This window comes from Macaca nemestrina, chromosome 2, assembly GCF_043159975.1.
Source record: "Macaca nemestrina isolate mMacNem1 chromosome 2, mMacNem.hap1, whole genome shotgun sequence".
NCBI lineage: Eukaryota > Metazoa > Chordata > Mammalia > Primates > Cercopithecidae > Macaca > Macaca nemestrina.
Window position 1 is genome coordinate 104,828,749 of NC_092126.1, and position 23,701 is coordinate 104,852,449.

A 23,701-nucleotide genomic window follows, 5' to 3' on the forward strand; every position below is an offset into this window, starting at 1 on the left:
CTTTTTAAATGATTGAGTTTGAAGGGGTCAGTAGTGCTCTTCTAGTCCAACCACAGTCTTGTAGGCAGAAAATTATCATTTTAACTCCCCACATATTTCAAATGAACAGGATGAAAAAGGAGCCTTTATGCACTGTGTCAATCAGCTGTACTGGGTTATTGGACAGAAATATGTTAGGGGCCAACTGCCCAAAATGTCCTGACTCCTTGGGAAGTGGGACCAGGCAGCCATGTTCTTTCATAGTAATTTGGAAGCAGAGTCAAGGGCTGCTGCTGTTGTCAAAAATCAAGGCCCCCATGTCCTCTGCAGCAGAGGTGCACAATCCAGCTCCCTCAGGAAGGGCATCAAGAATTAATTAAGATTAGCAAATGTCACAAGTAATACTTATGAAAAAAATCTCATCTGCTTTCTTGTAAAAGAAAGTGCTATTCTTATCATTTCATGAATATAGCACAAAGTATCAAGACATGAACTTACTGAGTCTGGAAGTGTTAAAGCAATAAACCTAAATTCAAGATAAAGTTTTATGCTCTACTAAGTCATATCTAGCTGCTTATTTTGGATGCAAGAAAATAGCACTACAGATAGTCAATTTATTGCCACAGGAAAGCCAACCAAACTATACTTAGTCTCCACTCAACAGAACAGTATTCTGATCTTTTCTGGCAGAATTAAAGAGTGAACTCTGATGATAACAGCTACTATGAGAAACTCGGAGTTGCAGAGCTGGTGAATATTTATGAAGTTTTCTTACTATACTGGCCCCTTGCAGGGAGGATGGACGGGATGTGTACTTTTGAATGATCTAAGAAGCTTGGAGTTTATCTATCACACTTGACTCTAGGATTTCAAATCCTAAATTAAGAGAAAATGATAAAGTATACTAGGAAAAATGCTCAAGATTCTGAAGCTAAAATCACAATTTAGATATTTATCTCCATCTCGTAGGGAAAATGTTGGGTATCTCTAGTGTGGAAACAGCTGGCAGCGAGCTTCCACCTTGCTCTACTTTTGTGTCTTACACACTATACTCTGGGTAGAGCAAGAGGATATCTTGGTCCCCAGAGATGCAGAGTGAGAGATGCCTCTGAGATCAGGTCCCTTGAGTAAAAGTTTCCAAGGCTGAGGCTGCATGGCACTTGCCCTGCTCCACCTCATGAACACTAAAGACCTTTCTATTTTATCACTCACACCCCAAACTAAAATAAAAGTGATCTGAATGTCATCACTGACTTGCCAGAAATGCATGCACATGAGCAGGTTAACTCGCCTAAGAAAGTAACCCAAGGCTAAGACTTTCATTTTTTAATTCTAATTAAAAGAATTTCAAGTAGCATCATAGAAAGACTTTTTGAAGGGATATAAGGGAGAGATTCTGTTTACACGTCCTTTTGGTCCTTTTAGAGCACCTGAAAATTAGAACATGGAGGAAGAGAAGGCCAGTGAGAAGGGTAACAGAAAATCATGTGCAAAAATGACTTGGTGCTCTGGGGATGGGCAATTGGTGGGAGGAGCTGTGCCTCAACTCAGGAGAGATGAAAGTCAGGACCATAGTTCATTTGTTTACTATTTTCAAAATGAAAATAACTTTATCGTATTCTGGTTTTTAAAAATACATGTTTATTGTAAAAAACAACAACAAAAAAAGCAGGGTCAGGGCAAGGACAGCAAAGAAAGGCATTTTTTAAAATAAAAAAATTATCCAGAAATACACTAGTAAGCCCTTGCTGTTTCTCCAGCCTCAGTTCTTTTTGTACATTTTATATACACATATACAAAGTGTGATATAAATCAGACCATATAATTGTTTTCGTAACCAGATTGTGGCACTTAGTACATCTTATTCATGGATCCAACAATTATTTATTGAGAGCTTGCTATGGTGAGCACTTTAAAATGTGCCAGGGGTAAAGCTGGCAATTATACAAGCACGTGACCTTCCAGTCAAGAAGGTGCGTGAGTTCAAAATGTACACCCCTGCCCCCTAGTAACTATAATAATGGAAGCTTTAAAAAATACAGATAGCTGTCCCTGTGGGTCAGCAGTGGAACAAATATACACAGCAGCTTGAAGTTCAAAAATAGTCAGAAATAGCTACCAAGAAATAGGATCTTCAGGATCACTGAGACTAGCATTTTGAGACCAGCCTGGGCAAGACCTCATCTCTACAAAAATTAAAACAAAACAACAAAAAACAAACAAACAAACTTGGCCAGGCATGGTGGTGCGTGCATGTAGTCCCAGCCACTTGGGAGACTGAGGTGAGGGGATCGCTTGAGCCCGGCAGTTCGAGGCTCCCATGAGCTATGATCATGCCACCACTGCTCTCTAGCCTGGGCAATGGAGTGAGACCCCGTCTCAAGAAAAGAAAAAGAAAAACCTTCCAGGGGCACATTTATTTGTAAACCATTCCAGAGGATAGAAAGGAGATGTAAAGCTCCCTAATTCATTCCATACGGTTAGCATAATCTTTATAGCAAACTGCACAAATAAAACACGAGGAAAATTTAAAAAAAAAAAAAAAGGAAAAATAAATAGGATCTTCAATGTAATCGGACTATCAGTCCAGGTGTGGCAAGACAAAAGCCAGCCAGAGAGTGTGAAATGGGAGTTGGGGTTCCTGTGAACAAAAGGAGACGGAAGAAGCTTTTCCAGCTGTGGGCCTCCTGCTAATAAATGAAGCTATTCTATTGTTGAAACAGCAGCCACAGAACCTGGGCCAAATTCACTGAAGGCTCAGTATCTGGATTTGTGATATACCAAATAATAGTTTGAGATATAAATTTGGGCCTTGCATTTGTTTCTGGATTTGGGGACCCAGGGCAAGGTAACTACAGTACCACTAGATAGGAAGCAGCTAGTTTAGAGAAAAGAAACAAGAGCATCACAAAACACAAATACCTTCCACTCTTGATGAACTTGGATAGGAAGTTAGACTGAAATGGAGAAAGAGAACCACCAAACAAAATGACCGCTAGGTGAATTCATCCAGAAAGAAATAAAAATAATAAAGCATCCAAAAAATGACTTATTTTTAAAAGCTTTCTTGAGTCACAACTGACATGCAATAAAGTATAAAGTGTACAACAATCAAGACAGTGAATATAACCATCACTACTATAATTTTATTTTCACTAATACCTCACTATTTTGATTACAGTAGCTTCATAGTAAGTTTTGAAATCAGAGTGTTAGCCCTTCAACTTTATTCATTTTCAAAGTTGTTTTGACTATTCTAAGGTCCTTTATATTTCATGTAAATTTTAAAACTAGCTGATTAATCTTTACAAAAAAAAAGTCTGCTGGGATTTTGACTGGGACTACATTGAGTTTACACATCAATTTTGGGAGAACTAGCATCTTAACAATATTGAGCCTTCCCGCTCCTGAACCAGGTATATCTCTTCACATATGTAGAAGTCCTTTAAGTTCTCTAAGCAATGTTTTGTGGTGTCCATACCTTTTGTTAGATTTATCCCTAATATTTCATATTTTTATGCTATTGCAAAAAGCATTACTTTTTATTTCAATTTCAAATTGTCCATTGCCAGAAATAAAATAGATTTTTTGCATATTGATTTTGTTTACTGCAATGTGGACAGACTTATTATTTCTAGTAGCTTTTTGTTGATTCCACTGGATTTTCAACACAGACATCATGTCATCTATGGATAAAGACAGTTGTACTATTTCTTTTCCAATCTGGATGACTTTTACTTATTTTTCTTGCTTGATCACACTGGCCAGGACCTCTAATACAATGGCAAAGGGAAGCAGTGAAAGCGAACATCTGTTTGCATTTCAGATCTTAGGTAGAAAGCATTAAGGCTTCCACCATTAAATATAATGCTAACTGTAGATTTCTCATAAATGAGCTTTATCAGGTTTTAGCAGAAATAAATGTTAGATTTTTACCAAGTACATTTCTGTCTCTATTGAAACAATTTAATAGTTTTCCTTTCTTAGCTTGCTAATGTAGTGTATTACTTGATTGATTTTTAAATGTTAAACCAACCCTGCATTACTGAGATAAATCCCACTTGGCCATGGTATATTCATTCTTTTAATACATGGTTAGAGTCAATTTGCTAAAATTTTGTTTAAATTTTTGCATCTATGATCATACAGGAAATTGGTAGTTTTCTTTTCTTGTAATGTCTTTCTTTGGTTTCTGGTATCAGGGTAATGCTAACCTCTAGAATGAGTTGGGAAACAGAACTTCTTCAATTTTCTGGGAAAGATTTTGTAAATTTTATATTATTTCTGAAATATTTCACTGAATTTGCCACTGAAGCTATCTGGGACTGGAGGCTTCCTTATGGAAACATTTTAAACTAAAAATTTAATTTATTTAATAGACACAGGGTTATTCAGGTTGTTTTTTTCTTGAGTGAGTTTGATAGTTTGTACCTTTCAAGAAAGTTTTCCATTTCATCTAAGTTCTTTCATTGATTGGCATAAAGCTATTTATAATATTCCCTTATTCCTTTTAATATCTGTAGAATTTTTAGAGATGTCTTTCCATATTCTTCTCTCATTCCTGATACAGGCAATTAGTGTCTTCTTTTTTCCCTGATCAGTATGGCAATGGGTTTTATCAATTTTGTTGACTATCTCAAAGAATTGGGTTTTGATTTTACTTATGTTCTCTACTGTTTTCCTAGTTCCTTATCTTTGATTTGATTTCTGTCATCTTTATTATTCCCTTTCTTCTACTTACATTGAGTTTAATTTGCTCTTCTTTTTCTAGTCTTTTAAGGTAGAAACTAAGGTAATGGATTTGAGACCTTTCCCAAACCTTTCTAAAAGGGGAGTCATGTGCTATAAATCTCCCTCCCGCTAAACACTGTTTCAGGAGCATCCCACAAATTCTGATATGTAGTGCTTTCATTCATTCAGTTCGAAATACTCTTTTTGATTTTTAATTTGACCCATGACTCTTTAGAGAGTGTGTTAGTTTCAAATATTTGGGGATCTTCCAAGTATCTTTTTAAAATTGGCTTTTAATTCCATTATGGTGAGTTCTATATATTTATCAATTTATAATTTCTATATATTACAAAATATATACTTGCATATTTATAAATTGATATATACTTTATATGACTTGAATACTCTTAAGTTTGAGGCTTTTATCATGTAAAATATGGTATATCTTGGTAAAATGTTCAGTGTGCACTTCCAATAATGTATTTCCTTCTTTTGTTGGGTGCTCTGTGAATGTCAATCAGGTCAAGTTAGGTGGTAGTGTTGCTCAAGTCTACCGTTTCCTTGCTGACGCTGACTTTCTTTCATCTCTTCTATCAATTATTAAGAAACGGGCACTGAAATCTTTTATTTAAACTGCATATTCGTCTTTTTACCGCTGTGCTTCTAACAGTTGTTTTGCTTCATGTGGTTCGTTTGGCACTGTTAGGTCTATTTGATTGACTATCGTATCATTAGAACATGACCTTCTTTATCTCTGGCAATAGCTTTGCTCTGAAATCTACTTTGTCTAATATTTTAAAATAGCCACTCCAGCTTTCTTTTGATTAGTGTTACCATGGTGCGTCTTCTTCCATTCTTTTACCTTTAACCTATGTGTGTCTTTATAGCTAAGATATGCTTCTTGTAGGCAGTATACAGTTGGGTCTTGCTTTTTTACCCCCAAAATGAGGGAAAATGGGGGGACAAAGCCCCAAAGTGGACTCTTAGCTGATGGGAAAGGGCTATCACTGATTTATTAGAGGGAGGGTATTAGGGAGCTAGGACAGAACAGAGGAGGTAGAAATTTAATGTCATTGTTTATGCTAAGGAAAAATGAGTAACATAAGATAGAAATGGGGACTTAAAATGTTTTGTGATTATAAAAGTGGTAAAATTTTAAAGGTAGCTTAAAGAAAATCTGAAATATACAGGTGATTTAAAGAAGAAAATAGAAATCACATGTAGTTCTACCACCCCGAGTAAACCACTGCAAGCATTTCAGTATGTTTGTCCTATATTATACAGAAATAGTCCTTGCTTTACATGGTATTAAAGGACCATAAAAACAACCATGCAAAGTTAAAACATGCAAAATAATCTTAATAATGAATGCAGAAATTAGGATTGCTCCATGATCTTTAAAGTTTCTTTTCAAAACATTTAAATCCTTATTATTATTATTACTTTTAGAGACAGAGTCTCTGTCACCCAGGTTGGAGTGTAGTGGGGTCACCACAGCTCACTGTGGCTCAAGTGATCCTCTCACCTCAGCCTCCCAAAGCACTGGGACTACAGACATGTACCCCTGCACCTGGTCCTTACTGTTGATTATAAACATGTACTTACACGTCGGGAAATAAACAACAGTAGACTTAATATTTATTTAGTACTCTTTAATGTGAAACATTAAAAACACAGAGAATTAAAGCATCTTATTTTTTTGTAAAACACTTGTCAAGAGTAGTTTGAATAGTGCTTGTCTTCTTCTCATCATATAATTTATGATATAGAAACAGCACACTTTCCATGACTTGGTGAACTGTCATCCTGCTTTCTAATATGGGTCAACTCTTGACATTTTATCCTTTGTACTTTCAGTGTCATGGATATTTCCCAGGGCTCCTTTAATGTGAAGTTTTTTGCTTGCATCACTTCCTCTGGGACATCTTCATCCTTTTCATCTAAACCACCTTTGTCATTGATGCAGATAAGTTCATTCTCACCAAGTTTCTCTGGCTACATCCCCAAAGCTTCTCAAATGGTAGTAGTTTCAATAATCCTACAGTCAGCTATTTCTTCTGTAACTCCACTTACATTCCTTTCAAATTTCACTTCCCACATTATCATTTTTAGTTTCTTTGCTGCACCTTCATCTTTGCTGGACAATTCCAATTCCTTCTTTCAATTATCAATTTTTGTAAAATGCTACACAGATTTATCACTAGGGGACCAAGAGGCAACCCAACTACATGCTTTGCTGTCTGTGCATAAAATAAATAATGGATGCAGAGTAAGTAAATGCTGACAGACTTTGAATAAATGACATGACTGGTCACTAATGGTGATGTGCAACTGTTATTTACATAGTGATTTCTTGACTGAAGAGCTAATGGCAAAGTTTATACTCTCATGTATTTACTTCCAGTTAACATACCATGGTAACTAAACTTTGGACCATGTTGTTAAGAGGACTGATGTTATTAATATTAAACTGAAATTTGTGCATATCAGAACCATGCAAAGACTGTCTCTCTGCTCTGTGTACATATATTGTGATGTATTTTATAAAATGAACCTAATTTTAAATATATATTTTAAATACATATATTTTTTCAATTATATACACATTTTTAAATACACTTTTAACTAGCATGTTAAGTGATATATTCTAATATTTTATTTAACTTATGTTACAAATATTTTCCCATATGATTAAATATGCTTAGGAAACATGATATTGTGAGTAGCACAGAATCTACCCTAAGAATGGGATTTAATTAATTTCCAATTGAACAACATATAGATTAACAAAGTTTTCAGTACTAAAAATAATGCTGTAAAGTATATCTGTTTATACAAATAATTCTGTACTTCTGATTATTTCCTATGCATACATTTCTATAAGTGGAATGACTACATTAAAATGTATAAGTAATCTTAAGGTTTTTGATACAGACCAATTAACATTTTCATTTACCAATATATAGTCCCACAGCTAGCTTCCAACTTTGAAGATTGGAAAAGTAAAAACTTGCATTTCATTTCTTCTCACTTAATTTTCCCTTATTAACTAATGAACTTATATGTGTTTGGTGAAATTAACATTGGGCATTTGTATTTTTGCTGTTGTGAATTACCTGCCTAATTCCTTTGACCACTTTTCTCCTGGGGGTATCTATTTCTAAATGATTTAAGTGACTTCATATATATATATACGTGTGTGTGTGTGTGTGTGTGTGTGTGTATATAGTCATATCCTTACAGATACTATGTCTCATAATTAATTTGTCATAAGTTGTGGAACTCCAAAACTATCAGTTATTACCACTCTGCCCAATTCTCACATAAGTGAGATGTATAAATATAATGTTATACTAAAATTCTGACGTGTTTTTACCTGGTTCTAATATTTAACCTTCAGATTTGGTTATTAGAGTCTAATTATTAAGACTCATTTTCCTCATTGATGCACATAAAAACTCAACCATTAATTATGCAAAAGTATTCTTATCCTACATTTAAAAATCAAGGCAAGAAAATAAAACGGCCAGGCACAGTGGCTCATGCCTATGATCCCATCACTTTGAAAGACCAAGGCGGATGGATCACAAGGTCAGGAGTTCGAGACCAACCTGGCCAGTAAGGTGAAACCCTGTCTCTACTTAAAAAAGGTACAAAAAAAAAAATTAGCTGGGCATGGTGGCATGTGCCTGTAATCCCAGCTACTCAGGAGGCTGAGGAAGGAGAATTGCTTGAACCCGGGAGGCAGGGGGTGCAATGAGCCAAGATGGCGCCACTGCACTCCAGCTTGGGTGACAGAGTGAGACTTCGTTTCAAAAAAAAAAGAAAAGAAAAGAAAATACACCTTTAAAAACCTTTTAATTAGCTAAACTTCGCTTTTGGCATGACCCACGTTTCACAGTTCCACATTCAATTCTTCCTTCCACCCCTCTAGCTCCCATCTCTTGCCTATCTGTCTGTCCCATTGCCCTAGTCTTGTTCTTTCAGTGAAATGTATTCATATTAAAGCATTACTTCTTGAAAGAGGGCTTGAAAAGAAGACAGGAGAATGCTGGAGTATGGATCATCATGGGTGAGAATGAGTTTCTGGAGGAGCTGCTTTCTGGAATGCCTCATATCCCACCACATAAATGCATGTTTTTCTACTCAACCTAGAGCAGGCAGCTTTGGCCAATAACAAAATGCCATTAAAAAACATATTGCTACATGACAGTCACTCAAGACAAAGGCATAAAATGTAATGGGAGAAAGCTGATCTGCAGTTCCAGAGCCTTTCTTCCCTAAAGCTAGACAAATCTAAACATTGAATGTCAGGGCCCTGGGGACTTTCCTGTTAGAAAAGGGTAATGAAGCTGTGGCATCTATTTTGACTGCTCAGAGGCTTCTGTGCTCACCAATGCTGCTGGGATCCTAGGGCTAGGTTTTTATGCATTGCAGTGGCTATAAGTATAGCAATTTTCCAGAAATACATGGGTCCCTGGTTAAAATCATTTGCCCTTTTGTATCCTTTCTTGTCAATCAAAGATAGGGTTTCGGTTGCTTCAGAAATACAGGCTGCCCAATGAATGTCAGGGCAAACCCTGCTAAGAAGAGGGCAACTTCTAGAGAGAAGTCTAAATGATGCAATTTTAAAGCGAGCGAGGCAAGCCGGTGAGCCATCACCACCACCTCCTCTTACTAGAGACCAGGCAGGATAGCAAGAGTGCTGTGGACAAATTCTCTGAATAAATTTGTATTTGAATCTATGTCTTATCAGACTTAGTCTGTCGTCAGTTACAATGAGAAGATATATTACATTTGCTAGCTCTTTACTTCCTTTCCTACACAGATATAATTAAATCCCTTCTCTGTAACAGGCCCCAAAGTGAAGCAAACAGATATGGCTCCTGCCTTCCTAGGGTTTACAGTTTAGTGGGAGGGACAGAGACACAAACAAGTGTTTTTAGTACCAGGTAACAGGAAGTGTTAGGACAGAGGCTGGGGATGCTATGGGAGCTGGGGTCTGAGGCAAGCTAACCCAGTTTTCATGGGTGTGAGCAGCTTCCTAAAATAAGTGACACTGAAGCCAAGACCTCAAAGTCAAGGAAAAGTCAGCAAAATGAAAGGAGAATGAGCTAAGGGAAATCAAGGCATGTTTAAAGAACTGAAAAGAGCTGGTACACAGAACATAGAATATGACAAGGAAAACCTAGAGAAAGTGATAGAAGCATAAGAAAGGGTCCAATTATCTATGATTTTGTAAGCCTGTTCAGAAGTTGGAGTTTATTAAGTCGATGAATGACAGGATGAGTTTTGCATTTTGGAAAGAACACTATGCCTGTACAATGGAGAAGACAGTAGAGGGAGCAAGAACAGGCAGAGAATCCAGGTGGAAGGCTCCTGTGGTCCCGTAAGGGCAGGAGGATGGTGGTGGCCTTCATGATAGTGCTCATGGCAATAAGGAGAAAATGGCAGTCTGTAACTTGTGATGTGTTTGGGTGGCAGAACTGCCAGGGCTTGATGAGATGGGGCAGTACGGTGAAGGAAACGACAAGAATGATGCCTACCATTCTTGGCTTGGGCAATTGAGTGGAAATTAGTTTCATGTGCTGACAGACAAAGCACAAAAGGAGGAACAGTTTTATTTTTATTATTTTATTTTCTCAAGACGGAGTCTCGCTCTGTCACCCAGGCTGGAGTGCAATGGCACCATTTCGGCTCACTGCAACCTCTGTCTCCTGGTTTCAAGCAATTTTCCTGCCTCAGTCTCCCAAGTAATTGGGATTACAGGCATGTGCCACCATGCTCGGTTAATTTTTATATTTTTAGTAGAGACAGGGTTTCACCATATTGGCCAGACTGGTCTCAAACTCCTGACCTCAAATGATCTGCCCACCTCAACCTCCCAAAGTGCTGGGATTACAGCTGTGAGCCACCATGCCTGGCCCCAAGTTTTATTTTAAAAAAATATTTTAGAGACCAGGTCTCACTACGTTGCCCAGGCTGGTCTTCAACTCCTGGGCTCAAGTGATCCTCCTGCCTTGGCCTTCTAAAGTGGAACAGTTTTGAGGAGGTACTTATTATGAGTTTGTTGAATTCAACCCTGTTGAATCTGAGGTACTTATGGTATATCCACTGGAAATGTCCAGAAGGCAGATGGGCAGTGGCTACTCAGAAAGAGGGGTATCACCTTTAAATGGAGTACTGACTCCTTAGAGGAGCTGCTTAGTACAGAACTAATAAAATCCCCAATCTCTTGGGTTTGACTTGCAAAACGACTACTACTACCCCTGGGCTCCATCACCGTAAACCGTAATCACCATAAAGCATTATCTGTATTTCATGCTACTGACCATGAGGTCAGCAGGAAAGAGAAGGAGAACAGGCAAGTACAAGTCCACCACCATTTGAAAAGAAAAATCTGCTCATATACTTTGTGAAAGGAAGAAATTTAGTAATAAAAATGGAAAACAGAAGTGGACTTTTCCTACATTGTGTTTTATTTTTAATTTATTTTTATGTTAATTTACCTCTTTTTAAAACTGGCACAGTGATCTCAGAAACATGAATTGATAAGAATCATTAGATGTTCAGGTGACAGCTTGGTCTCCCAGTTACCTAGCATAGCCACGCTGATACCAGGTGAGGACTGGGTCCTAAATGGACTGTCGAGGAACATCTTTTCAGTGGCCAAAAAAGGCACACATGATTCAGGTGAAATAAACAGAATGATATAAATTAGTCTAAATACTGGCACCTTTGATATATAATAAAGAATATTTTTAAAATAATACCTCCTGTAAATTTGGAAATATCTATTTTAATTGAGGGACAAGCAGGCTGTAGCATAATTTCTTATCATAATTAACTATCTAATTTAAACACTTATCTAGAATATATAGTTTGGCTTCTCATTTTCTTTTTTCCAGTAATAAAACACTTTGGTCAAACAATAACCATGCTTTATCTTTCCTTCAGGAGACACAGTCAACTTATTATATCCTATATTAGCCATATCTTATACTATGGTTACCAACTGAGGGTTTGAAGTTCCCCCTGAAATTGTGAACTGCATGCAGAACGCTGCATATAAGCAAGTCTAGGCATTTTTATGGTAAGATAATCAAGAATAATCAGATTGTCAAAACAGACTTAGAATCACCGTCTTATATAAACATTTCACTATGGCTCTCCTACAGTGTATATTATAAATACAGGTCATAAATTATAGGTTGACAGGTTTCATATTCTCTTAAGGATAAGTAGGTTTACTTTCATAGGACCATATCTGGAAAAAAACCTCAAAAGCTAACAAGTTCATTCTGTTGCCTTTAGGCCAAATGCTTCCAAAATTATCCAAGTCAGATGAAAACTGAAAGTATGTTTATTTTTCCCTATGGGAAAGCAATTCCAGCACCTCATTCTGTAACCTATTACATTTTTTAACAACCACTGTAAAATTTATCTTTGATCTGTATGTGCTCTAGTTTAGGTCCTCAATAGCCTTATTACTATTTTTCTTCACTTTATACACAGCTATAAATGTGTGTTAATCTTGCCCAGAGAAGACATACGGCAGTGTTCTTGTCACAGGCCATTTTTAAACCTAATGGTTCCAATGATAAATGTGTATATATTGTACACAATGCAGCCCACACTCATCAGGCATACGTCTAGTCAATACACTAGAACCTAACTATGATCAAGTTACAAGTGACAGGAGTTCAGTGTCACAAAGAGCTGGGAAAAACCTCTCAGAGGACAATTTTATTCCTTGGGTAATCACCTGCCCTGAACACTGGGTGGCATCACCATCGGGCTGCAGGGCTCTAAGCAGGACAGCGAAAGCTGCAGCTCCAGTAGAACTCCAGGAGAAAGGCGGGAAGACCTCAAAGCAGTGGGTAGTATTCAAGGAAACTGGACCCTCTGCTTTTATATATGTAAATATTTAAGGTAAGAAACCAGAGGACGATCTGGAAAAAAACAGGGAACAAGAGGGGGCCTTTGGGAGGAACTTCCAAACACAAGGGAGGATGTCTATAAAGAAGGTTCCAAGAATCATCTTATAAAGAATCCTAAACTGAGCAGAGGGGTAGCATCAGAGGTTTGCTGGGTGAGAGAGACAAAAGGAGCACTTTATGAGGGCGGAAGAGACTATTCCAACAAATCACAGCAAGCAGAGGATAAGGTTAAAAATCAGATATAATATGTGATCGAAGGGGAAATTTTCGAGAAATGACACTTGATCATTTCTCCCAGGTATCATCTCATTTAATCCTCAGGCTCAGAGACTAAGAGTGCCCCATCCAAGATCACACAGCTGGGCAGCAGCAGAGCCAGACATTCACTCTTGGATTTCTGACTCAAAATCCACAGCTCCTGGTAACCTCTGGCCAGAATCGTACAATATTCCAATTCAAGTAATTAGGGGATAGTACCACGTACAAAAAAAGTGCTATATGAATATCAGGAACTATACAGACCAATAAATTGTCATATTCCTAATATAAGGTTGAATCAAATGAAACTGCTACTTTTGTAGGCCCCAAATGGTCAGATATTGGCAATTTTATGTGATTCAATGTAATATCAAGGAATTAAAAATAAAAAGGGAAGGTGTCAGCCTCAATATAGAGCCCAAGGTGGTACCCTCTTGTGTTTAAATTTTATAAAAAGCAGAAGAAGAATAGTGAGAGAAGAATACATAAAGCATGCTAATAAATATTTAAATGCAAAATCCTCAAATACCAACAAAAACCTTCACATTTTATGTTCTATACTCACCTTCCTCCCTGATTACTGGAATTCCGAAAGTCAGCCTTCTGGGGAACCTTCTGATTTTGAACTTGGTAGATACATACTGCCCTATTTAACAGACCTCTGTGGCCTACAGAGAGCCACCTATCTGTTCCAAGTTCCGGGTTCTCTGCTCTTCATCTACTTCAGAACCTCCAGAAAGCTCCCCAGGCAGCACCTAGGCCACTCCAGGGTAGATAATTAAGTCTGCATTTCAAGTTTCAACTACTGCTCCATCCAGGGATTCTTCATTATGGCCTACAGTATTTGGGTTGTTAGATTATCTGGAATAGACACCTGTTCAACAAACAATTCTGAAAGAGGCCGATTCCTCCAGGAGAGGAGATGGGAGTATCTACTCTCTTTCTACTGAGAGTTAAATCCAATCACTCAAACCCAGCAATTAAACAGTGTCATCAGGGCAGCTGTTACAAGGAATATAAGCAAACCCAGGTTCATCAGAGCCATTCTGTGTTGGTGTTCCTTGTATTTTGAAGACATAATCATTTCTATTTCCTAATTAACTCTGCTAATTAGATATAACTACATAAAATAGAAGTGTAAAATATTTTGTGCTTCCTAAACAAAAATGCTTTGTGAAGTCTACAAGCATTTTTGTCCATTTATGTGTTTGTCACAAATGGACAAAAAGGCCATCATCCTTGGGATAAAAAGGCAAAAAGTAGCCTCCATTCAGAACATCTTAAACTATGAAAAATGCATCTGGAAATGACTCCACGTTTGAGCTAGGAATATCTTCCATTCATGAAGACCTCCAAAACCTAAAAACTGCCAAAACAGAATGGCTTTTGAATCAAAACATTGTATTTCAGTGAGACTATTCCCGAATATGGAATACAGTTAAGAGTTTAACGTGTTTGCAGTTAATCCAGAGGCCAAGGAAAATGGTGGTAGGGAAAATGTAGACATTGAGTTCAGACACCAAGCTCTCTTGTATTTTTATCCTTTCTAACCTTTGGGGTACTTATTGGGAAGGTAAAGATGGGCCTATGTCATAAGGAAAGAAGGGCTAAATAAGATCAAAGGTAAAGCACTAATAGAATCTAGCTCATTGTCAACTCTGGTTAACAGTGGTGAAATTGTGTATTTTTAAAATTTTTTAAAATTTAATTTAATTTAATTTAATTTTTTTTTGAGACAGGGTCTCACTGTTTCACTCTTTTGCCCAGGCTACAGTGCAGTGGTGTCATCATTGCTGGCTGTGGCCTCACACTCCTGGGCTCAAGCAATCCTCAAGCCTCAGCCTCCCAAGTAGCTAGAACTACAGGTGTGCACCACCACACCTGGCCAAATTTTAAACATTTTTATAGAGACGGAGTCCTGCTATGTTGCCTAGGCTAGTCTCAAATACCAGGACCCAGTTGATTCTCCCATCTCGACCTCCCAAAGTGCCAAGATTACAGGCATAAGCCATCACACCTGGCCTGTATCAATTTTTATATAGCTATATTTGTTGAGCATATACTATATGCCAGGTACTGTTCATTTAATCCTCAAAATAATTTCATGATCTCATTAGCATTACTAACTTCATTTTATAGATGAAGAAACTGTGGCATCGATAAATTAAGTAACAAATATTGTTACCTAATATTTGTCCAAAGTCACACAGCTGGTAAGTGGCAGAGCTAAGCTGAGCCCATGCCCATGAACTCTGCATGCAATACTGTCTTGCATTATTACTGTTATTGTTCACTCCACTTTATTTCTCATATTTCATCTTCCATGTAGTTTCTAACTTACAATTCCATGGAACATGGATATCATAGAAAAATTCCATTTAAGAAAGGGCAACTAGATGTTCTTAACTAGAAAGATGATAAAATTAGGCTGGGCGTGGTGGCTCACACCTGTAATCCCAGCACTTTGGGAGACCAAGGCGGGCAGATCACTTGAAATCAGGAATTTGAGACCGGCCTGGACAACATGGTGAAACCCCGTCTCTACTAAAAATACAAAAATTAGCCAGGCATGGTGGTGGGTGCCTGTAATCCCAGCTGCTTGGGAGACTGAGGCAGGAGAATTGCTTGAACCTGGTAGGTGGAGGTTGCAGTGAGCTGAGATCATGCCACCTCACTCCAGCCTGGGCAAGAGAGCGAGACTTTGTCTCAAAAAAAAAAAAAAAAAAGAAAAAAAATTTTTAAAGATGATAGAATTGGCAAAAATATAAAGTTAAAATTAATTAGGAACAATAATTTGATTTTAAAAGACTGGGAAGTTTTGTAGGCAGTGAAATTATATGTTTAAAACAGTTCTTTAAATTTTTTATTTTTTGAGATGGAGTCTTGCTTTTTCACCCAGGCTGGAGTGAAGTGGCATCATTTTGGCTCACTGCAACCTCTGCCTCCCAGTTTCAAGTGATTCTCCTGTCTCAGTCTCCCGAGTAGCTGGAATTACAGGTGTGCACCACCACGCTGGACTAATTTTTTTTAATTTTTAGTAGAGACGGGGTTTCACCATATTGGCCAGGTTGGACCGACTCAAATGATTCACTCACCTCGGTTTCCCAAAGTGCTAGGCTAAAACTGTTTAATACGTCCAAACTCTGAATTTCTGTTGAGCTCTTTTTGTATATTCAATGGTCTTGTATGGTCTTACCTGTTTTTATTTAATTTTGCTTATTTCATTCCATTTCTATTGAGATTGAGGGGGTGTGCCCTAGGTCTGTGTCTGTGCTTTTGCATTTCTGGGGGAGTCCTGCATGCCAAGTCAAACTCTAAAATATCTTTTTGAAAAGAAATTGATTCCCATAGCAATTTCTTCTTTCTTCTTAGAATTCATTTGTTGAATTTTTTACCTCACATTCATTAAGAAAGTAATTAGATTTGAGATTTTTGAGATTTTGCCTTACCTAAACATCTATTTAAATAAATAAGCCACCTGGTTTTAAAATAAAGTAGAGATTTAGTTTTCCAGGCCAAATAATCTTCTGAAAGTTCTTTTGGCTCTAGTTTTGAAGGGAATGAAAATAACACAGAAACTCAAGGGATCATGAAATTCAAATACAATTACTTCAACTTCAGTAATGCTCCAAAAGACATACGGGTGAGCTCTTACCAGCGGAATGAGCAGGCTCATCAGGTCTGTCAAAGGTTTGCCGAGCAGCAGCAGGTCTTCTGCAGCCTGAGTGTCCTCTCCTGAGCCAGACTTCTGGGCCTGGAACAGGGAGAAGAGAAATGAAAGACAGTCTCGGTGATTAGTCAGCTTGGCTAAAGGAAACAGGACCACTCTGTCTGGCAGACACAAGGGGCTGGGGAAGCATTCTACCTCGGTTCCCAAGGATGGAATAGATGGAGGCCCCAGAAGAGATACTATGCTTTGTTATGACACAAGGAGTGTAGCTATTGCCACTGCCACCAGCTCAGGCTACAGAGGCTGACCTCTGTACAGCACATAGATAAAGCAATTACAATGGTTGCTGCTGCTCGAGGAATAATGGTGATGTCCCATACATTGCAGTGGGGAAGGACTTAATCTTTTTTTTTTTTTTTTTTTTAAGATGGAGTCTCGCTCTGTCACCCAGGCTGCAGTGCAGTGGCACGGTCTCAGCTCACTGCAACCCCTGCCTCCTGGGTTCAAGCGATTCTCCTGACTCAGCCTCCCAAGTAGCTAAGATTACAGGTTCTTTCTACCATGCCTCGCTAGTTTTTGTATTTTTAGTAGAGACGGGGTTTTGTCATGTTGGCCAGGCTGGTCTCTAACTCCTGACTTTACACGATCCACCCATCACAGCCTCCCAAAATGCTGGCATTACAGATGTGAACTACCGCGCGCAGCCAAAAGTGCTTTGTCTTAACCATCCTGAGACCAGGTGCTGAAGAAAACTGAACTTTAGAGAAGCTGGGTCGTTTGTCTAACATCTCACAGACAATGGATGACAAAGCCAGAGGACCAAACGCAGGCTGACTCCAAGTCACAAATGCTAATCTCCTCTGAGCATATTTATGCACATTATGATACATACCAAGTGCATTCTGCTGTGCTTTCCTTCTCTATATTGCATACATATGCTCAAATAACATCTAGAATATTTGTCCAACATATCACTGCATGAATAGGCTTCAAATACAGGTCTACATTCCTGTGAATGTGTAGACTTAAATGGCAATGAAAATAAACGAGTGAGTGGTTTTTACATTGTGTGTCTTCTCCCAGGGGTTTTATAGAATTGTCTAGTTCCAAAGGAGACTTCTATCACAGAGATGAATAATTTTATATTGAAAAATGGTACGGATTATTTTTTGCATTTGCTATAATACGTATATACTCTTCCTCTCTGTTTTCACTTTTACTCAGAAGAAACAAAACCACTTTTCAATAATGACCTTTGCCAGAGCCTACAGAGCAGGCCAGAGGCTGCCCTGCCTTGAGTCATTAACCTGGACTCCAGGGCCCTTCTCATAAATGCCTCGTTTCCTTCTGCACTTCTGGCCTATGGACAGAATTTCAGTTGCCTGTTTTCTTTGGTTCAGAAGAACTTGACTGAAAATCGGACTCCTGTCTTTTAACAACCTGCACATCTCAACAGGTGAGGAGAACAAGGGTCATCATTAGCTTGGAGCTTGCCTCTCACTTCCCTGACTGACTTTATCAGAAGCGGAGAATTTCCTTTCAGGAAACAAATGTGCAGCACTATCCAAGAGGCCCGAACCTTTCCGAATCTTGGCCGTTGATCCCTTGCCCTCTGAAACATTATCTGACATGGAATATTACCACATTACCCCTTAGAGCAGATTGATTTCCTCCTGGGAGAGATAAGGCAGTCTTGCAAATCAGCAATGAGGCAGCAGTGAGGGGTCTGGTGCCTCCTTTCCAAACACATACAAGCAAGCAAATGGGGCCACAGCACAAGAAACACTGTGGGACTTTTTCCACCAGGACGTCCCAGTCCTCCAGATCCTCCAAGATCTACATAGTCATACGTCATAGTCGCCAAGAAACATCGATCCAGCCTACCGGTATTCATGTGGCCACCTCCTTGCAAAGTTGCCAAGAGTTCCAGAAGAAAGAGAATGCTACAGCTTTGCACAACAGAGAGGTGGCACAAAAGAAAGACATTAGAAATTCCACTCTCCCCACAAGAGTACTGGCCCACAAAGGAAGCTCTGTGCAACAAAAGGACATCTGCCTGGATGCAGCCATAAACACTGAAGCCCCCAGAATCAAATGCAAAGGCCTAGGCCCGTCTTGTCTCTCAGCCTCTCTCCAATTCCACAACATCACACTCCCTCATGTCGGCCTCCCAACTCCTGGATTTCCCACCCTTTGTGTGCATCCTGTACAGGGCCGGTGTCCCTGTCACCACATCGTGACTGTCTGTTCCATCCAGGTCCTCTGATTTTGCCTCTGGTCCCACTGACCCCTTTCCAGAACTCACTCCCTTTTGTCATTGCTGTGTGTGAACTTACCCCACTCCTAGCAATCCCCTAGCTGTTATAGCCCAGGCAAGAGAGGAAGCTAGCCTGGGCGAGGGTGGTAGCAACAGTGTTTGAGAGAGGCAATTGGATGGGTTGGATATGTATGGTAAAATCTACATGATTTGGTGACAGATTAGATGTGGGATATAAAAAAGAGGGAAATTTCAAGAATGCCTCCCAGGTTTCTGGTTTGCATGGCAGGGTGAGTGGGGCAGGGCTTGCTGGCAGGGAAATGGATTTGGGGGGTAGATCTTGAGTTTGGCTTTGGTCTATGGGGAATTCTAGTGGTCATATTGAGCAAGCTGCTAGGTATATGAATATTGACTTCAAAGAAGAACTTTAGGTAGAAGTATACATTTAGTAGCCTTAAACATATCAAACTGAAGAAGTGGACATTCCTTTGAAACTTGTCATCCTTTTAGTTAAACTGTGAGATCCTAGAGGGTGGGGACTGAATCATATTCACCTTTGCATCGCGAATGTGCGACATGACGGTGTTTGGGGAGCACAGTGAGTGTCAAATTGATCCGAGCCACACCACTGACAGTTATGCTCCACTGTGTGCTAAAACCTGCTGGAGATATAAGACAGGAACTGGGCTGGGTGTGGTGGCTCATGCTTGCAATTCCAGCACTTTGGGAGGCCAAGGCGGGTGGCCTGTCAATTTCTGAGTCATATTTAACATTAAATAGCAATACAGCATTACCTAAAATGAGATAACAGAAGACAGCTTCCCAGCATCAAAAAAAAAAAAAAAAAAGGCCATGTATAATACAATTCTCTTACATCTAGCATTGCTACACGGATCTAGCACACAGAAGTAGATAATCAATAGAGGTCTGCTAAATATACACAGAAGTAAGGCATCTATAAAGAACAAGAGACAGTTAATTCCTCAAGTAGTTCCTGTCTTATTTTATTTATTTTTTTGAGATGGAGTCCTGCTCTGTCGTCCAGGCTGGAGTGCAGTGGCACGATCTCCGCTTACTGCAACCTCTGCCCCCTGGGTTCAAGCAATTCTCATGCCTCAGTCTCCCACATAGCTGGGATTACGGGTCCCCACCAGCACACCGGGCTAATGTTTGCATTTTTAGTAGAGATGGGGTTTCACCATATTGGCCAGGCTGTTCTCAAACTTCGGACCTCATGATCTGCCTGCCTCAGACTCCCACAGTGCTGGGATTACAGGTGTCAGCGATCACGCCCAGCCTTTATTTTTATTTTTTGAGATGGAGTCTCGCTCTGTCACCCAGGCTGGAGTGCAGTGGCATGATCTCAGTTCACTGAAATCTCCGCCTCCCAGGTTCATCAAGTGATTCTCCTGCTTCAGTCTCCCGAGTAGCTAGGACTACAGGTGTATGCCACCATGCTTGGCTAATTTATTTTTTTATTTTTTTATTTTTAGTAGAGACGAGGTTTCACCATGTTGGCTGGGCTAGTCTTGAACTCCTGACCTCATGTGATCTGCCCACCTGGGCCTCTCCCAAAGGGCTGGAATTATAAGCATGAGTCACCATGCCCAACCCAGTTCCTGTCTTTATATCTCCAGCAGGTTTTAGCACACAGTGGAGCATAACTATCAATGGTGTGGCTCCGATCAATTCAATTCAACACTTACTGTGCTCCCGAAATACCATCACGTTGCACGTCCACAATGCAAAGATGAATATGATTCAGTCCCTATTCTCTAGGATCTCATGGTTTAACTACAAAGATGACAAGTTCCAAATAACTGTGCTAAGGCAGAATATGAAAACTGCTATAATAGAGGTAGAAATAAAGTTTGGGTGAAGGAGGGAAGTAGGATAATGTCACAACTGACTTCATCACTTGGATGGTGGGGACGGGGTCTACTAGGAGTCATGTGGAGTGTAGATATTTCACATGTGGAAATTTCATGAGGAAAGGCACAGGAGTGACAAAGCACAGCATCCATTTACAAGATGGCAGTGCAACTAACTGTCTGGTTGGGGTATGGGCAGCATGGAGGTCAGGCGGATGGGCTGGGAAGGTACCCTGGGGCTCGATTGTATAAGCCTTTGAATGTCTTGGCAAGGAGTTGGAAAGTTATAGATAATGAGGTGTCACTGAAGTTTTCAAAGGAAGGGAGAAACTATCAGGACTATGAGCTATGACAGAAAAATCTCACCCGCATTCAACAACCAGGCAGAGGGTAGCTCATGGTGAAGGCCAACAAGGGGAAGGCCATGAAGGAATCAGATTGGATAATTATAAGAGATGCTAAAAATAGACAGCCCCCAAAATAGCCCCCAATCACGGATAGCCTTTATGTGTATGTGAGACTAAGAAAGACTCAGTAGCCACGTTACGGTCTTTCAACAATACTGATGTATCTGCAAATCAACAGCAGTTTAATGGTCCTACTATCAGGAGGATGATGTAAAAAGCTTCCCCATACCACCTCAGAGAGGATCAACAAGGCCCAGAATGGAAAGTCAGGTGACCTGAATTAGAATAATAAATATTTGTCTTCCCTAGAAAAGCCCTCCCTAATCTCAAAATTGGGCTTGGTCCCCTGCCTCATTATTCATTCTGCAGCATGTAATACCTTTCAATGGCTGCATTTTCACACTTGCAATAAGATGAAGACTTGCTTCATTATTTGTATGTTGACAGTCTTCTCTATTAACCTGTAAGCTTCCTGAGAGCTAACACCCTTTCTCCCTAGATTCCTGCTGAAATTACAGGTGCCTAACCCTATGCTAGGCTCATAAGTACAAAATAACTCATAAGCCTGCTAGGAGTTAGTCAGTAAATATGAACTGAGTGCTCTTCCATGCACCAGGACGTAGAAATGAGAAAGTCATGGCCCACAGGAGGCCCCCTGTAAACAAGAAAGGAAGAACCTTCCTTCTTGTTGCTGTTCATGATACAGTAACCACTTATTGGTCACCTTCACTGGGCCAGGTATATGTATGCCACTTTACATCTATATATAATTCCATATATTTTATTCTCCCATTGAAGTCTCACAACCACCCAGCAGAGTGGTGATCACACCTACCTTCCAGATGAGGAACCTGATACTCAGGTGCAGTAACTTGCCCGAGGTCATACAGGTGGTGGTATGTCTGGGATTTGAATCTAAGGCATTCCAACCTGCATGACCCACATGTCCCCACCACACCAGTGAGTCTCAGGCACTTTGTCTCTGTCTCCATAATCTTTCACACATAACATTCAGAGGTGAACAGGGACCAGTTCTAAATCACGGGGAAGGTAGTGGGTAGGGACTGAACTTCTGATGGAGATTCTGACACATGCCTGCCTTTGCTCCCCCATACACATACTTGCATCATACCACTCTCCTCCCTGGAAAAATGCTTTTGTGAATCTAAGCATCATTATAATTTTAAACACTGGCCTCTCTCAATTCTTCTACTTTAAAGAAGCTCCTATTAGAAGTAGACATAGGTTTCAAGTGCAGAAGAATCTCCAGTGTGAGAAGTATGTCTATAAATGGAAGGGGTGACTTAGGGTTTTGGAAAGTACTTATGGCTCAGTGTTTCAAGGCAGATATGTCTTTGATTCACATTCCATTTCTTTTCTCAACTCTTTCACCTAATTCAGCCTCAAGGACGACTCCTCCTTCATATTGACACCAGGTGTCATGGAGATCAAAGTCAGTGGTCAAGGCCAAAAGCAATACATGGCAGATATTATGAGGGATGATTTAGAAAGATGATAGCAGTAAAATGTACAGTGGTGTTGAAGACTATGAAAACAATAAAAAGCAGTGATCTACTGGGAAACTAGCAAGTTGGAAATAGAAAATTCAAAAATATTTTGTATTAAGGAGTTTCCTTTTAAAACATCCCTGCATATCTACCTAATCGCTTATAGTAAACAACAGAATTTCTATTGTTCTGAAGATTTTTAACTTCTGATCCTTTTTTTTCGTCTATAATTTACAAGAAAATCTTTTACAGATTATCATCAAAATATCCTGTAAGAGTAACTATCAACTACATCTCAAAGAATTACAAAAAACTACCACTATGGAAACTGAAATAAGAAACCATATTCTCTGAAGAGAAACTTACTAGAACAGAGAGGAAAAGATAGGAGAAATACACAATTAGGGATTATTTAAGTATGTAACAATTATTTACTGTTAATTTGGAATTCTTATAAATGAGCTAATAAAAGCAGCTAGGTAATTCAAAGGCCATGGCTTTTTAATTAATCTACTGGCTTTACAGTTTGGGTTAAATACTTAGTAACTAATAATATTTGTTGAGGGGATCTTGGATTTATTAAATCACATTAGACAAGCTAAATACTTGACCAGCTTAACTGTGGATAAAAGATACCATTTATCATAATGATGAATAACAGAGGCTATCCTGGGGTCTAGGGATTCATCCTTGGCTCTGCTACTGTGACTTTGGCAAGGTATCAAAACAGTTTGGTTTCAACTTTAGCTTCTGCGTCTATCCAAGCTTGTATGCTACCATTTGATATACATCTTTTGCAATTGTATCAGGATTTTAAATGTAACAATAAATTCGCATTGGCCCTGTCACTTGATCTAAATATCAGCTGACTCCATTGGTTAGAGCACTAAATAAAACAGAAATAGGAAAGTACTCTATAAAACCACATCTCCTTCCTGCCTTACAGTATGATGCTAAGTAAATACAGGTTACAGTTTATGGCTAATTGGCTTTTTCCATAGCCACTGAATACACCTCTATTCCTCAAAACCATCTCACAAGTCCATGGTATCAGTCAGAAGGGAAAGCAAGTTGAGCTTA

At 39.2% G+C, this 23,701-nt stretch overlaps 1 protein-coding gene across 7 annotated transcripts in view; it reads right to left on the reverse strand.

Moving 5' to 3' along the window:
- LOC105480615 (unc-51 like kinase 4) overlaps positions 1-23,701 on the reverse strand; it is a 682,911-nt gene that overhangs the window by 185,232 nt on the left and 473,978 nt on the right. For all 7 annotated transcript variants that reach the window (XR_011619999.1, XM_071091486.1, XM_071091487.1 and 4 more), the window contains one exon: positions 16,564-16,662. Coding sequence is in view for 6 of the 7 variants with exons in the window: in XM_071091486.1 (XP_070947587.1) it covers positions 16,564-16,662 (99 nt within the window). In the remaining variant the exon portion in view is untranslated. The remainder of the gene's footprint in view (positions 1-16,563; positions 16,663-23,701) is intronic.